Genomic DNA, 14,443 nt, shown 5'->3' on the forward strand with positions numbered 1-14,443 from the left:
CCAGGATGTTTCCATTTATCAGCACCATCATTACTAATGACTCATGCTGTGTTAAAAGTGAAGAGTTTCAGTTTAGGAAAGTGAAAAATTCAGGAGATGGATGATGGTGAGGGCTGCACAATAATGTGAATATACTTAGTGACACTAAACTGTACAGTTAAATATGATTAAAATAGTGTGTTTTATATTATGTGACTTTTGTTGTTGTTGTTTAGTCGATAAGTCGTGTCTGACTCTTTTGCGACCCCATGGATGGTAGCCCACCAGGCCCCTCTGTCTATGGGATTTCCCAGGCAAGAACACTGGAGCGTGTTGCCGTTCTCCTCTCCAGGGTCTCTTCCTGACCCAGGTATAGAACCCACGTCCCCTGCATTGGCAGGTAGATTCTTTACCACTGAGACACTTTGGAAGCCATGATTAAAAAAAAAAAAAAAAAAAAAAACCCAGTGAAGAGAAAGATCTAGGTAAGAAAACAGACTGCCTATTACTTTCCAGGCTTAGAACAGCAGTCCCCAACCTTTTAGGCACCAGGGACCAGTTTTGTGGAAGATAATTTTTCCATGGACCAGGGGTTGGGGGCAAGGCTTTGGGTTGATTCAAGTGCATTACATTTACTGTGCACTTTATTTCTAATCTAATCCCGCCACTGATCTGACAGGAGGTACTGGTCCACAGCCTGGAGGTGGGGGGTGCCCTGACTTGGGGCACAAAACCTCAGGCCAATCCAAACCTCTGAGGCTTTTTCACAAAACCAGTTGTTCTGAAACTGAACTAAGCCTCTGCTTCAGATGCTCAGAAGAAGTTTCTTAAGCTCTTTACAAAGCTCTCCAGGAGTCTTTTGAGCCAGCCCAGCATTCCTACTCCGATACGTGTCTGGGACGTGGAGCAGTACCTTGATATAGTATCTGATAAGGATCCTTCGGAGATCAAACACCTGCAGCATGGTGGCTGCATTGTTGTCCATGATGCTGTAGCCCTCCAGGATGTACTGGGTCCGTGTGATCTCCCAGGTGAGCCAGCGGAGGTTAAAGGCAGCGTTGCAGGACAGGAGGTGGGGCAGGTGACCTGGTTTGCAGCAGCAGCAGCCCCTGTCGTCCTCGTCACCCTCCGTGATGGCTTCCACCTCCCTCTGCTGGCAGTAGGTTCCTGGCAATAACAAACATGATGGAAGCTTACAAGAGGTCATAGGATAATCTTTGTTAGAATGGATTTCCACCTTGCCCTTACTAAGAGAGTCTGGAAATCAGAAGATTTGTATTATTCTTAGTTCAAGCAAGTACCCCCAAATAAGTTCCCAATCTTATAATCATTTATTCATCCATATTCATTTTGACTCTTATCTCCTCCTGTGTTTTGTCTTTTTTCTTGTCTCTGTGTGTGTATGTGTGTGTCTTAGATTCTCATGGCAGCCATGGACATTAGTGCTGAAACGCAGGATGGTTAAATCCTTCAGTTTCCCTTTCCAGAAACCTGCAGGTCAAGGCTGAGCCAACAGGAGGCTAAAGAATGTGGCAGGTGGAGAAGTCTGAGAGCAACCAGAGGCATGTTGAAGTGTTACGAGGAAGGGTGTCCTGGGAGATCTTCTTGGCCCAAGTGCAAGGGTATAATCACCTCACCTCATATGACTAAAAGCAGGATGTCTGACTCCTTTAGTAAGTATTTTGAAACTTAATGCAAACATGAAACTGTCCCCACACCCATTTCCACAGCGTTCACTTTACCTGGGATCTTATCTCATTATTCACAATGCCTGGTACTCGGTAGGTGATAACACAGTGGTTGGTGGAATGATTGAAGAAAAGGCTGGATGAACAAATGAAAGAATTCTTATCCAGATCACTATATTACAGGCATGCATGCTAAGTCGCTTCAGTCGTGTCTGACTCTTTGTGACCCTACGGACTATAGCCCGCTAGGCTCCAGGCAAGAATACTGGAATGGGTTGCCATGCCCTTCTCCAGGGAATCTCCTGACCCCCACGTCTCTTATGTCTCCTGGATTGGCAGGTGGGTTCTGCCATACAGGCAACAGATACCTTATTGAGAAAATCCACAGGGCATGCAATAGCTTCTGGCTTCCCTGGTGGCTTAGACGGTAAAGCCTCTGCCCGCAATGCGAGAGACCTGGGTTAAATCCCAGGGTTGGAAAGGTCCCCTGGAGAAGGCAATGGCAACCCACTACAGGACTCTTGCCTGGAAAATCCCAGGACGGAGGAACTTGGTAGGCTACAGTCCATGGGGTCACAGAGAGTCGGACATGACTGAGCAACTTCATTTCACCTTTCACATTACAGAAGGAGGATAAAGACAGACGATGTTTAAACTAAGTCTCTCTATAGTACGCATGAGTGAGATGGTCATAATCATCAGAGATGAAAAACTGCAACCTTCAAATAAAAATGTACACAAAGAACTGTCATGATAACAGCCTATGAACTAGAAATCAAGATAAGGAAGAAGAGAACAAGCAGGCTGTTGTAACATAAAGTGAAACAGTGAAGGGCTGATCCCGGGTCTTAGGATTCCACTTGTCTTTCTCCAAGACCTCACCGCTTTGGGTCTGAGCTGAAAAGCACTCTCTGTTAAACATTTCAGGGGTCTCTTTGCTCATTCTGTAATATGAAACTTTTATTCCTGCAGGGTGAGATGCATAGAAACAACACAGGTGAACCACGATCAGTGAGTAATTCAGACCACATGTTGGGGGCACCCAGCGTGAATAATGACCTCCAAGTCCTAACTGAGCTGCCCACTGGAACCCCAGGACTGGGGGCACTGGACTCCAGGGAATTCTCCCTCCTCAGTGGCATGCCAACAACACTGGTTAATTATATGATTTTGGGAGAAATGCTCTTTCAGTGAAAGAAGTAAGACAATTCATAGAAATAGATCTGACAAAGGAGAAGCATAAAGGGGGGAACTTCACCTCAAAAAGATGAGCAAAACTGTTTAAACGATGTGCCTTGAGGATTTTTTCCAGTTTCTGCTTCCTTCCTTCTTCTCCATCCAGATTAGGCATTTATCACATTGGGCTGATGTCAGCGCTGTTTGTTTTACATCAGACTGGAAGGGGTGTGTGTGTCCATGAGTATGTGAAGACAATGCATAACTTGGATTTCTACTATCTGAAGAAAATAACTTAGCGGCATCCTTTGTGAGAAGCAAGAGCTCATATGTACACTGATGAAGGACCGGCTGAGGAGGGAGTTTGCTGTGAAGGACTGCTCAGCAGTCACGACTGCCCAAGGCCTTTAACCAACACCCAGGTCAGGGAGGTCTTGGAATGTTTTTTCAGAATGAAAGTTTCACACAGTAAGCACCCTACGAAAGACATTTCCAGTTGAGAACTTCATCTCCTATCGCTGACGATCCTTCAGGTCTACCATCTCCCACCTCCCCTCCCTCCTCCCACAGTAGCCCTTCCTGCCTGTTCACTTGATGCCAGCCCCTGCATGCCAGCTGTTGTATGGTACTACTGTGCTTCTCAAGGTGCTGTCCTGCAAGATTAAAAATGTTTTCTTTATTTCTCGTGTTTGTTTTTAATGCATTACTTGTGTGAAAAGTACTATAGGCCTATTACAGTACAGTACTATATAGCCAATTGTGTCAGTTGGCTACCTAGGCTAACTTTACTGGACTTAGGAACAAATTGAACTTACGAACATGCTTTTGGAATGGAATTTGTTTGTATGTAAGGGACTTACTGTAGTCAGGATCACACTGTAAAAGAATATGAGAATGATGAAACAGTCATTTCTGCAGAGGCACTAATTTTGCTGTTCACATGCAAATCAGGCCCATGTTCTTCTCAGAGAGTCTCCCTGGGTTTAGAGCATGTTTTCTTCAAAGGGAAGACTGGAGGTCAGTTGCCCCCTCACTTGACCTTTTCCAGATGACTGTCTCTGGAGTTTCCACTGAACCGAACTCTTGGCATCTTTCATGTGGCTGTGTTCTCATAGTCTAAGTCAGTGGGACATGAAAAGCATTAAGTAAGTATTTTAAAAATGAATTTTGAGAGTATCTTGGAATCTTTTCATTCTGATAAATGACCATGCCTCATGAAAACTGTGAAAATTGAGTATTTGAACTAAAAATGTGTCCGGTAGATCCCAGCTATCTTGCACACAGGATATGCATGAATTTCCCGAGGGCAGCCAAAATGCAGGGCAGCCATTGAGGCTGCGGCTACACCAGACGGGCCTGTTCTGACCACCTGACCATTTCCTCCTCCCTTTCCTTGTTTCCAAAGGAGCAAACACTGTCTCCCTTTAAGCACCACTGGCCATCTTTACCAGGGACAGGTCAGTCCTGGCTTATTTATTCATACTTAATTCCAAAAAGATATGAAGTCAGTCTTGAAAGGCATACACAGTACAAAAGCAAACGATGACATTTTAACTGATGATGAGGACAGGAAAAACATAACAGAGCCAGAAGAATGTCAAGAAACCTTCACTTCCTTCTATGATGTCCTATAATTTTACTAAAGGGGGACCACTGATTTCACTCAGGCTTTCTACCAACCAGTATAGTAAGATGATGAGGAGTTTCTCATGTCCTTAACACAAAAGGAAAATAATTGCCTGGGAGGATCACAGCTATTTCTGTTGAAGACAGCAGAGAGATGACATCCCCAGACCATCAGAGAGAACACTGTACAATAAGGTCCACTGTCCTCATCAGCATCGCACAGGTACAAGCACGAGGTTCCACACTGTTCTCAGAGGATTAAAGTACAATAAAGAAAAATTGCTATAGGTGACCAGAATAATTCAGCTTTAGGCATGCGGCTCTCCAGAGGTCTGGTGTCACCCAAGGAGATGTCACTCTGGAGATGCAGGAGGACTGGGAGGACCTCACATCTTTCAGGAACTTCCTGATATGGACCATGTCTCTCCACTTAATTTTTAATTAATTTTTTTGGTGCAGCCAAAAAAATTGGGATCTTAGTTCCAAGATCAGGGATCAAACCTGTGTCCCCTGCAACAAAAGTGCAGCATCTTCACCACTGGACCACCAGGAAGCTCCCCTCTCCATCTAGTTCTGACAATGAGTGTGTACTGAGTGGCAGTGTATGTTAACATACGTTCCCTGACAAGCACAGGAGTGTAGCTATCCCGTGGGGCTGGTTAGTGCAGGCACGCTTGCCTTAATGGTAGAGGTACAAGTGACATTGTCTGGGAAAACTGGGAAGCCAAAGGCGGGGGCAGGGCAGGCCGACTGGAGTGGGAAGTTGACGCCTATGGAGACATTTGAACTTCATTCTGTAGGTAACAGATAGGTAACAGGTATTTTTAAGTCCCAAGGAACAGAAAGAACGCTGCACTTAAGAAACATTCCCCTGCAGCCTTGGGGGAGTATAGAGGAGAGATTGGTCATGGGGCAGTCAGCCACCCACAGTCCCATTTCAAGTGAAGAGTGATGGGACTGAAACTAGGGTACAGGCTGTTTATGGAGAAACTGAAGGAAATGACGGAGGCTCTGAGCCATTATGTGATGGGGACTTCAAAGGATGCATTAAAACGGATCCCCTGCAGCAGTAAGGCTGCACTGGAAGGATGTCAGCTTGTTTACAACCTTCCAGCAAGAGTATGCACATGAAAGCCCAAATGCACAACGTGTTTAAGATTGCGCCTCCTGGCCCTCCAAGTTCCTTTTTATCTGATGTGAGTTGTCCCAAGGACTGGCTAATTGGGTTCCACAGAAAACCCCAAATATCATCAACATTATTATGTTCAGTGTTACCCACTAATTGTTGCTGTTCCGTCACTAAGTTGTGTCCGACTCTTTGCGATCCCATGGGCTTCAGCAAGCCAGGCTTCTCTGTCCTCCACTATCTCCCGGAATTTGCTCAAGTTCATGTCCATTGAGTCAGTGATACTATCTAACCATCTCATCCACCAATAATGGTTTACAATAACTTTGCTGCTGCTGCTAAGTCACTTCAGTCGTGTCCGACTCTGTGTGACCCCATAGATGGAAGCCCACCAGGCTCCCCCGTCCCTGGGATTCTCCAGGCAAGAACACTGGAGTGGGTTGCCATTTCCTTCTCCAATGTGTGAAAGTGAAGTCACTCAGTCCTGTCCGACCCTTAGCGACCCCACGGACTGCAGCCTACCAGGCTCTTCCATCCATGGGATTTTCAAGGCAAGAGTACTGGAGTGGCTTGCCACTACGCGTTTATTTGAGCTGAGTTTTGAAATGGTCACAGCCTTCATCAGCCTGACATGCCAGGCATACGGGGATGGTGTTTTCTATATGCTAAGCAGTGAGGTCTCCTGGAGGGGCTGCCAGAGACAAGTTTAGATTATCCTTAAACTACCCTGCTTGTGGAGTGGAGGATAATTAGCCATAGAAGGAGAAGAAGGCGTCAGAGGATGAGATGGCTGGACAGCATCACCGATGCAATGAACATGAACTTGGGTCAACTCTGAGAGACAGTGAGGGACAGGGAGGCCTGGCTTGCCATGGGTATCCATGGGGTCACAAAGAGTTGGACACACCTGGGCTACTGAGCAAAAACAATGGCTGAGCCAGTGCTTTTCAAGTTGCAGGTATAATGTACAGTTTGGGATGTGTACTGGACTACTATTGTATAAAATGCATTTCCTTCTGAAGTAAGCTTGTTCCTGAATTGCTCAGGTGCACAAAAGGAGGAGGCCATCAGATACAATAAGTTCCCTACATATGAACAAGTTCCATTCTAAGACAGCATTTGTAAGTTCAGTTCATTCATAAGTGCAACAAAGTTAGCCTAGGTACCCAACTAACATAACCAGCTATCCAGTACTGTACTGTAATAGGCATACAATACTTCTCACACAAATGAGACACAAAAAACAAACACAAAAAATAAAGACTTTTTAATCTTACAGGACAGCACCTTGAAAAGTACAGTAATACATGCATGCGTGGCTGAGTGCATGTTTGCATCTTTGAAATTCGCACCTTGAAGGCGCATATGTAGGGGGCTTACTGTATGGTCACTGCGAAGCTCAAAGCAGTTCACTTCCATGAACATTTGGACTTCACGCAGGCCAGCGTGCATTACATATTGGACACACAAGCTGTGAGAGTCAGGGCTCAGTCTATGAGCTCTTGTTGAAGATTCAGCTTCTTTAGTGCCCCTTCTAACACCATACTACACATAATACACGAAATTATGAAGACTTTCAGACCATTTTTCTTCAGACTAGAAATCTAAACTATTATTGCTTCCTGCCAGCTGATTAGATCAAGGACCATTTTGTGGCCAAATAATGTCGGAGAAAGCTTTTTAAAAAGTTTTTGAATGAATGTCATTTTTAGAAGGTCACAGTGGAATTTCTTTCCCCAAATTTCTCCTACAGCTTCAATGTTATTGACATATCTTTCTCAGCCTACACCACTAGTTCTCTGGAACGGAATTCTAGAATGTGAGCCAAAAGGAATACACAGGTCATCTAGTCTCAGCTACTTGCCGTGGGAGATGACCCTGTATTCCTAGACATCACCAGATTTAATTTCTGGGAAGAAATACTTAATACAATGATAATCTGTCCCATTACACTTCCCATTTCCTAATTGCTAAACATCCATTTGATAATCACACACTTTAAATTAATCTAACCTTAAAGATGAAGAAACGGTCACAGAACAGAACTTAAACAAGGACTTGACCTATGGATACACTGAATGAGTTTAGTTCTTTATTATTTTACTAGATAATTTCTTCCCAGTCCCAATTTCTATTCCTTCAGCCCCATTGGACCCAAGTGTCTTCTCTAATTTTTTAATTAATTATTTATTTATTTTACTTTACAATATCGTATTCGTTTTGCCATACATTGACATGAATCCACCCCGGGTGTACATGTGTTCCCCCATTCTGAACCTCCTCCCACCTCCCTCCCCATCCCATCCCTCTGGGTCATCCCAGTGCACCAGCCCCGAGCACCCTGTCTCATGCATCAAACCTGGACTGGCGATTCATTGCACATATGATATTTTACATGTTTCAATGCCATTCTCCCATATCATTCCACCCTTGCCCTCTCCCACAGAGTCCAAGAGACTGTTCAATACATCTGTGTCTCTTTTGCTGTGTCGTATACAGGGTTATCATTACCATCTTTCTAAACTCCATATATATGCGTTAGTATACTGTATTGGTGTTTTTCTTTCTGACTTACTTCACTCTGTATAATAGGCTCCAGTTTCATCCACCTCATTAGAACTGATTCAAATGTATTCTTTTTAATGGCTGAGTAAACTGCAATACTTTGGCCACCTCATGCGACGAGTTGACTCACTGGAAAAGACTCTGATGCTGGGAAAGGTTGGGGGCGGGAGGAGAAGAGGACGACAGAGAATGAGATGGCTGGATGGCATCACCGACTCTGTGGACATGAGTTTGAGTGAACTCCGGGAGTTGGTGATGGACAGGGAGGCCTGGCGTGCTGTGATTCATGGGGTCGCGGAGAGTCGGACACGACTGAGCGACTGAACTGAACTGAACTGAACTGAATACTCCATTGTGTATATGTACCACAGATTTCGTATCCATTTGTCTGCAGATGGACATCTAGGTTGCTTCCATGTCCTGGCTATTATAAACAGTGCTGCGATGAACATTGGGGTACATGTGTCTCTTTCAATTCTGGTTTCCTTGGTGTGTATGCCCAGCAGAGGGATTGCTGGGTCACATGGCAGTTCTATTTCCAGTTTTTTAAGGAATCTCCACACTGTTCTCCATAGTGGCTGTACTAGTTTGCATTCCCACCAACAGTGTAAGAGGGTTCCCTTTTCTCCACATCCTCTCCAGCATTTATTGCTTGTAGACTTTTGGATAGCAGCCCTTCTGCAAGTGTCTTTTTGTTTAATTGGAGAATATGCTTTACAATGCTGTGTTAGTTTCTGCTGTACAGCAAAGTGAATCAGCTATACGTATACATACATCCCCTCTCCTTTGGAGTTCCTTCCCATTTCAGTTACCACAGAGCAATGGGTGGAGTTCCCTGTGCTACACAGGAGTGGCCCCTTGTGTCTTTTAAATGTCACACTGAGAGTCTTGGAGAAGTATATTGGCTCAGTGTGCAGTGGAGGGAAAAGTATGTGAAAATAATTTATAGCATGTTTGATTTTGTGGTCATAGCAGAGATTTTTTTATTATAATAGTTCTGTCTTCCAAACAGCCTCAATTTGCTTCACAATCTGGCCATAGAAATACAATTTGTTTTATGACCTGTTCAGCAAGTGAGATTTTGAATGCAGTGTAACAGTTTTTCTCAGAGAATTTTTATATTCAATATTTTTAAAATTTGAATTTCTGTTTATGGGACATTTACCAACTTAAAAAGTAACTTCTCAGAGAGCATCTCATTGACTGCACACATCAACCCAGCTATGCAGATGTAATCTTTTCTTTTAGTAATAATTTCTTTTAGTAAAATAAGGACACTGAGTCTTCAAAACATCTTGTCCAGTAGAAAGTTCTGGCTTTTTGAATTCAAAGTCCATGGTTTTCCCTTATCACAGAGTGTCTCATGAGCCTTGACAAATTACAAGCAAAAGTACCCTGAATTTACTTTTTTCTTCTAGCCTATAGGAGAAAATGAAATAAACCAAATCCCACAGTGCACAGGGAAATTTATAGTGGGCAGATCTGAAGCATAAGAAAAGCTGAAATATATACAATAATGGTATCTGTGAATGATATGGTATCCCCCCTACCTCCATTTCTAGATGAGAAAAACCAATGCACTCAATCTTACTGAGTCATTTTCTTTCTAATTAATATTTAATTCAAACAAGCATTATCTTGCTTTTCTCCCACACACTTTGAGTGTTGAATGTTAAAATATGCAGACTCTGTTAATGTTCTCCAGGAAAGCACTTCTCCTTTCCCAGACTTGTTATCTGGACAAGCAGGGCTGTCTTGTTCACCAATATGTCACATAACTTGAAATGAAGAAAAACATGCATTGAGGAATTCTGAGTGAGAACCTCTTATTTCCTGGGTAAAGTCTGGAACCCAGGGACCTAACAGCTTCCTCAAGCTATACAGACAAAAGAAGTAGACTCACTAATGACCGAATTGTTGTCATAGAGAAGAGAATTCTAGCTGATTCCAAGATTAGTGGGAGCTCTGACTATACACGGATTAGCCAGTTAGGATAAGGGTTTGGGTTGAATTAGCTTTAGATTAGATTAGGTTACATACTTATTTTTAGAATGTCCCCACAGGGTGGGGATTATGGGGTGTTAGCCAAACTATGAGATGGCTGATAACATTTCACACAGACAGGAATGTAAATCTCATTTTTGTGATATTTTCCAGGCCTGATGGTAATGTGTGGCTACCTCTTGATAACTAACTATGCCTTTGCTTTCCATGTTCATCCTGCAAGAGCCGTCCAGTTTGCATGGTTGCTAAGGCAGTCAGCAATTCAAGAAACTGAGCTCCTACAAGTGGTGGTTCTATATTAACACTTAGAAGTATATTCAAGTAAAAGTTTTATTTTTGAATTTCAACAGCCAAAGAGATGTAAAGACAATGATTACTCATTCTTTTTTTTGTAATCTCTCCTTATTTTTCATTCCTTCCTTCTTCCTTCTTCCTTCCCTGCCTCTGTTTCCCTCCCTCGCTCCCTGCCACCCTCCAAGGCCATGGAGTTTACTACAAAGGTCATGGACTTTGCAGTCAGCCACAACTAGGCATTATCCCTCCTCCACCACTGACTTTGAAGCCTTAGGCTTCCTCCCTGGGAGGAAATTCTGTCAAACTCCGGCAGGGAGTTCAACTTTCTCCCCATGACATGGTGGAAGGCCGTATAGCTCCTGGACTGATGAGCCATCAGAGCTGGAAAGAACTATTTTGTTGTTGTTGCTTCTTTCTTTAAAAAAAAAAAATCAATTTATTTATCTTAATTGGAGGCTAATTACAATATTGTGGTGGTATTTGCCATACATGGACATGAATCCTCCACAGGTGTACATGTGTTCCCCATCCTGAACCCCCCGCCCACCTCCCTCCCCATCCCATCCCTCTGGATTGTCCCAGTGCACCAGCTTTGAGTGCTCTATCTGGGCACCATCAAACCTGGACTGGTCGTCTATTTCACATATGGTAATATACATGTTTCAGTGCTATTCTCTCAAATCACCCCACCCTCACCTTCTCCCACAGAGTCCAAAAGTCTGGTCTTTACACCTGTGTCTCTTTTGCTATTTTTTGATTGGGTCGTTTATTTTTCTGGTATTGACCTGCATGAGCCTCTTGTATGTTTTTTATATTGATTCTTTTGTCAGTTCTTCATTTGCTATTATTTTCTCCCATTCTGAAGACTGTGTTTTCACCTTGCTTATAGTTTCCTTTGTTGTGTAAAAGTTTTTAAGTTTAATTAGGTCCCATTTGTTTATTTTTGCTTTTATTTCCAGCGCTCTGGGAGGTGGGTCATAGAGGGTCTTGCTGTGATTTATGTTGGAGAGTGTTCTGCCTGTGTTTCAGAGCTGGAGAGAACTTATAAGCATACCAAGGTTTTGATGAAGAAATTGAGACTCTGAGAAGCCAAGTCACGTGTGTGCCCCCATTGAACATCCTGACCTAAAGTGGAGTTTTCTGTGCAACTGGGAAAATGACACAGAGCTATACACGTGATTGAGGGCATTATATCCCAGTTCAGTTCAGTTCAGTTCAGTCGCTCAGTCGTGTCTGACTCTCCACGACCCCATGAATCACAGCATGCCAGGCCTCCCTGTCCATCACCAACTCCCGGAGTTCACTCAAACTCATGTCCACAGAGTCAGTGATGCCATCCAGCCATCTCATTCTCTGTCGTCCCCTTCTCCTCCCGCCCCCAACCTTTCCCAGCATCAGAGTCTTTTCCAGTGAGTCAACTCGTCGCATGAGGTGGCCAAAGTATTGCAGTTTCAGCTTTAGCATCAGTCCTTCCAATGAACACCCAGGATTGATCTCCTTTAGAATGGACTGGTTGGATCTCCTTGCAGTATGAGGGACTCTCAAGAGTCTTCTCCAACACCACAGTTCAAAAGCATCAATTCTTCGGCAATCAGCTTTCTTCACAGTCCAACTCTCACATCCATACATGACCACGGGAAAAACCATAGCCTTGACTAGACGGATCTTGGTTAGCAAAGTAATGTCTCTGCTTTTTAATATACTATCAAGGTTGGTCATAACTTTCCTTCCAAGGAGTAAGCGTCTTTTAATTTCATGGCTGCAATCAGCATCTGCAGTGATTTTGGAGCCCCCAAAAAATAAAATCTGACACTGTTTCCACTGTTTTCCCATCTATTTCCCATGAAGTGATGGGACCAGATGCCATGATCTTTCTTTTCTGAATGTTGAGCTTCAAGCCAACCTTTTCACTCTCCTCTTTCCCAGTTACTCAGCATTTAATAAACCACATGAACACTATGGTACAAATTTCCAACCAAAAGGAGGAATGAAAAGAGGAAAAGGTCAGGTAGAATGAGAAGTTCTTGTTAAGAGCCCTGTGGGTTTGCTCAGCTCTAAGCTGAAATCAAGATTGCCAGGAGAAATATCCACAACCTCAGATATGCAGATAATACCACTTTAATGGCAGAAAGCAAAGACAAACTAAAGAGTCTCTTGACTCTTGAAGGTGAAAGAGAGGAGTGAAAAACTTGGCTTAAAACTCAACATTCAAAAAGCTAAGATCATGGCATAAAGTCCCAACACTTCATGGCAAATAGATGGGGAAAAAGAGGAAACAGTGACAGACTTTATTTTCTTGGGCTCCAAAATCATTGCAGACAGTGACTGCAGCCACAAAATTAAAAGACATGTGCTCCTTGGAAGAAAGGTTATGACAAACCTAGACAGCACATTAAAAAGCAATTAACATCACTTGGCTGACAAAGGTCTGAATAGTCAAAGCTATGGTTTTTCTAGTAGTCATGTATAGATGTGAGAGTTGGACCATAAAGAAGGCTGTGCACCGAAGAATTGATGCTTTCAAACTGTGGTGCTGGAGAAGACTCTTGAGAGCCCTTTGGACTGCAAGCAGATCAAACCAGTCAATCCTAAAGGAAATCAACACTGAATAGTCATTGGAAGTCCACTGATGCTGAAGCTGAAGCTTTAATACTTTGGCCACCTGATGTGAAGAGCCAATTCTTTGGAGAAGACCTTGATGCTGGGAAAGACTGAGGGCAAGGGGAGAAGTGGGCCACAGAGGATGAGATGGTTGGATGGCATCACTGACTCAATGGACATGGGTTTGAACAAAGTCAGAAAGATAGTGGAGGACAGGGAAGCCTGGCGTGCTGCAGTCCACGGGGTCGCAAAGAGTCGGACACTACTGAGCGACTGAACAACAAACAACCCCTAAGTAGCTGTGAGTCTTGGGAAATGACTCATCTTGAGGGGTCTGGATATCCCCAGCAGTTAGATGGGAGGAAGTACTGGGATTAAGGCCAATCTGGAGGCAGCTGTCACCTTCACAGGCAAGAGAGTGCTTTGGATCTCATAAAAGTCTCTCTCCAATGCCCCCCCTTTTTTTGCTCCTATTCTTGGTTCTTCTTCATTTATAATGACAGGATTTTCAAGTTGTCTGACTCCTTTAGTTGGCAGCTCTGTTCTCCTCATTCATGTCTCTCCTCTTTTATAGAAATAAGCCAACCCATCCAGCTAGGTCACTTGGATGACTACCAGAGAACAGAAATGGATTGAACAGATAATCAGCTCTCACTTTCCCATTTTTCTGTGTCTGCCTACTTGGATGATGATTAAATACAGCAGGTTTCATTTCTTTTGAAAAGCCTTGAATTTGGTGCTCCTAACACTGAGGGCCTTCTAAAGTGTCTAAGTGTCTAACGTCTGTTTCCTTGACCTTAGACTTAAAGCTGACTCATCCACCAATTCTTGAATGGTGTCCTTAAAGGCTCTCTGGTTGGGTAGATGCAAGAAATACTCATAAACCAACAGCAGCCGTACAATCATGATTCCTTACATGAACAACAACAACAACAACAAAATGTATTTCTATTCTGGGATGCACGGGCTAAAGGAGTAGAACAGAAAAACATGGCTTCTTTATTTGTATTCTTAATTTGAATTTACACCACTATAGTACCATCTAATGGAAACAGCATGTGCCTTGAACCTTCATCAATCGTTTGGGCTACCCAGGTTCTAAACCCTTATTCTAATGTTGGGAAAATTACCCACTGTACCAGAGGCTGGCTAACTGTTCACCAAACTTTTTACTTTTTCTCCTGGGTACTCAGCTATACAACATTTCTCTTACACATGTTTGAAATGTGTGCTCAGTGACTTCAGTCTTGTATGACTCTTTGAGATCCCATGGACTATAGCCCTCCAGGCTCCTCTGTCTATGGGATTCTCCAGGCAAGAATACTGGAATGGGTTGCCATTTCCTACTCCATGGAATCTTCCCAACCCAGGAATCAAACCCACG

The 14,443-nt window shown here is 43.5% G+C and overlaps 1 protein-coding gene across 2 annotated transcripts in view; it reads right to left on the reverse strand.

Annotated features, from left to right (window-relative positions):
- PCNX2 (pecanex 2) overlaps positions 1-14,443 on the reverse strand; it is a 309,056-nt gene that overhangs the window by 51,038 nt on the left and 243,575 nt on the right. For both annotated transcript variants that reach the window (XM_055424272.2, XM_088842460.1), the window contains one exon: positions 893-1,146. In XM_055424272.2, the coding sequence (XP_055280247.2) occupies positions 893-1,146 (254 nt within the window). The remainder of the gene's footprint in view (positions 1-892; positions 1,147-14,443) is intronic.

The sequence above is a fragment of the Moschus berezovskii genome, chromosome 12 (genome assembly GCF_049115385.1).
Source record: "Moschus berezovskii isolate FMDL1 chromosome 12, NW_MosBer_1.0, whole genome shotgun sequence".
NCBI classification, from domain to species: Eukaryota; Metazoa; Chordata; class Mammalia; order Artiodactyla; family Moschidae; genus Moschus; species Moschus berezovskii.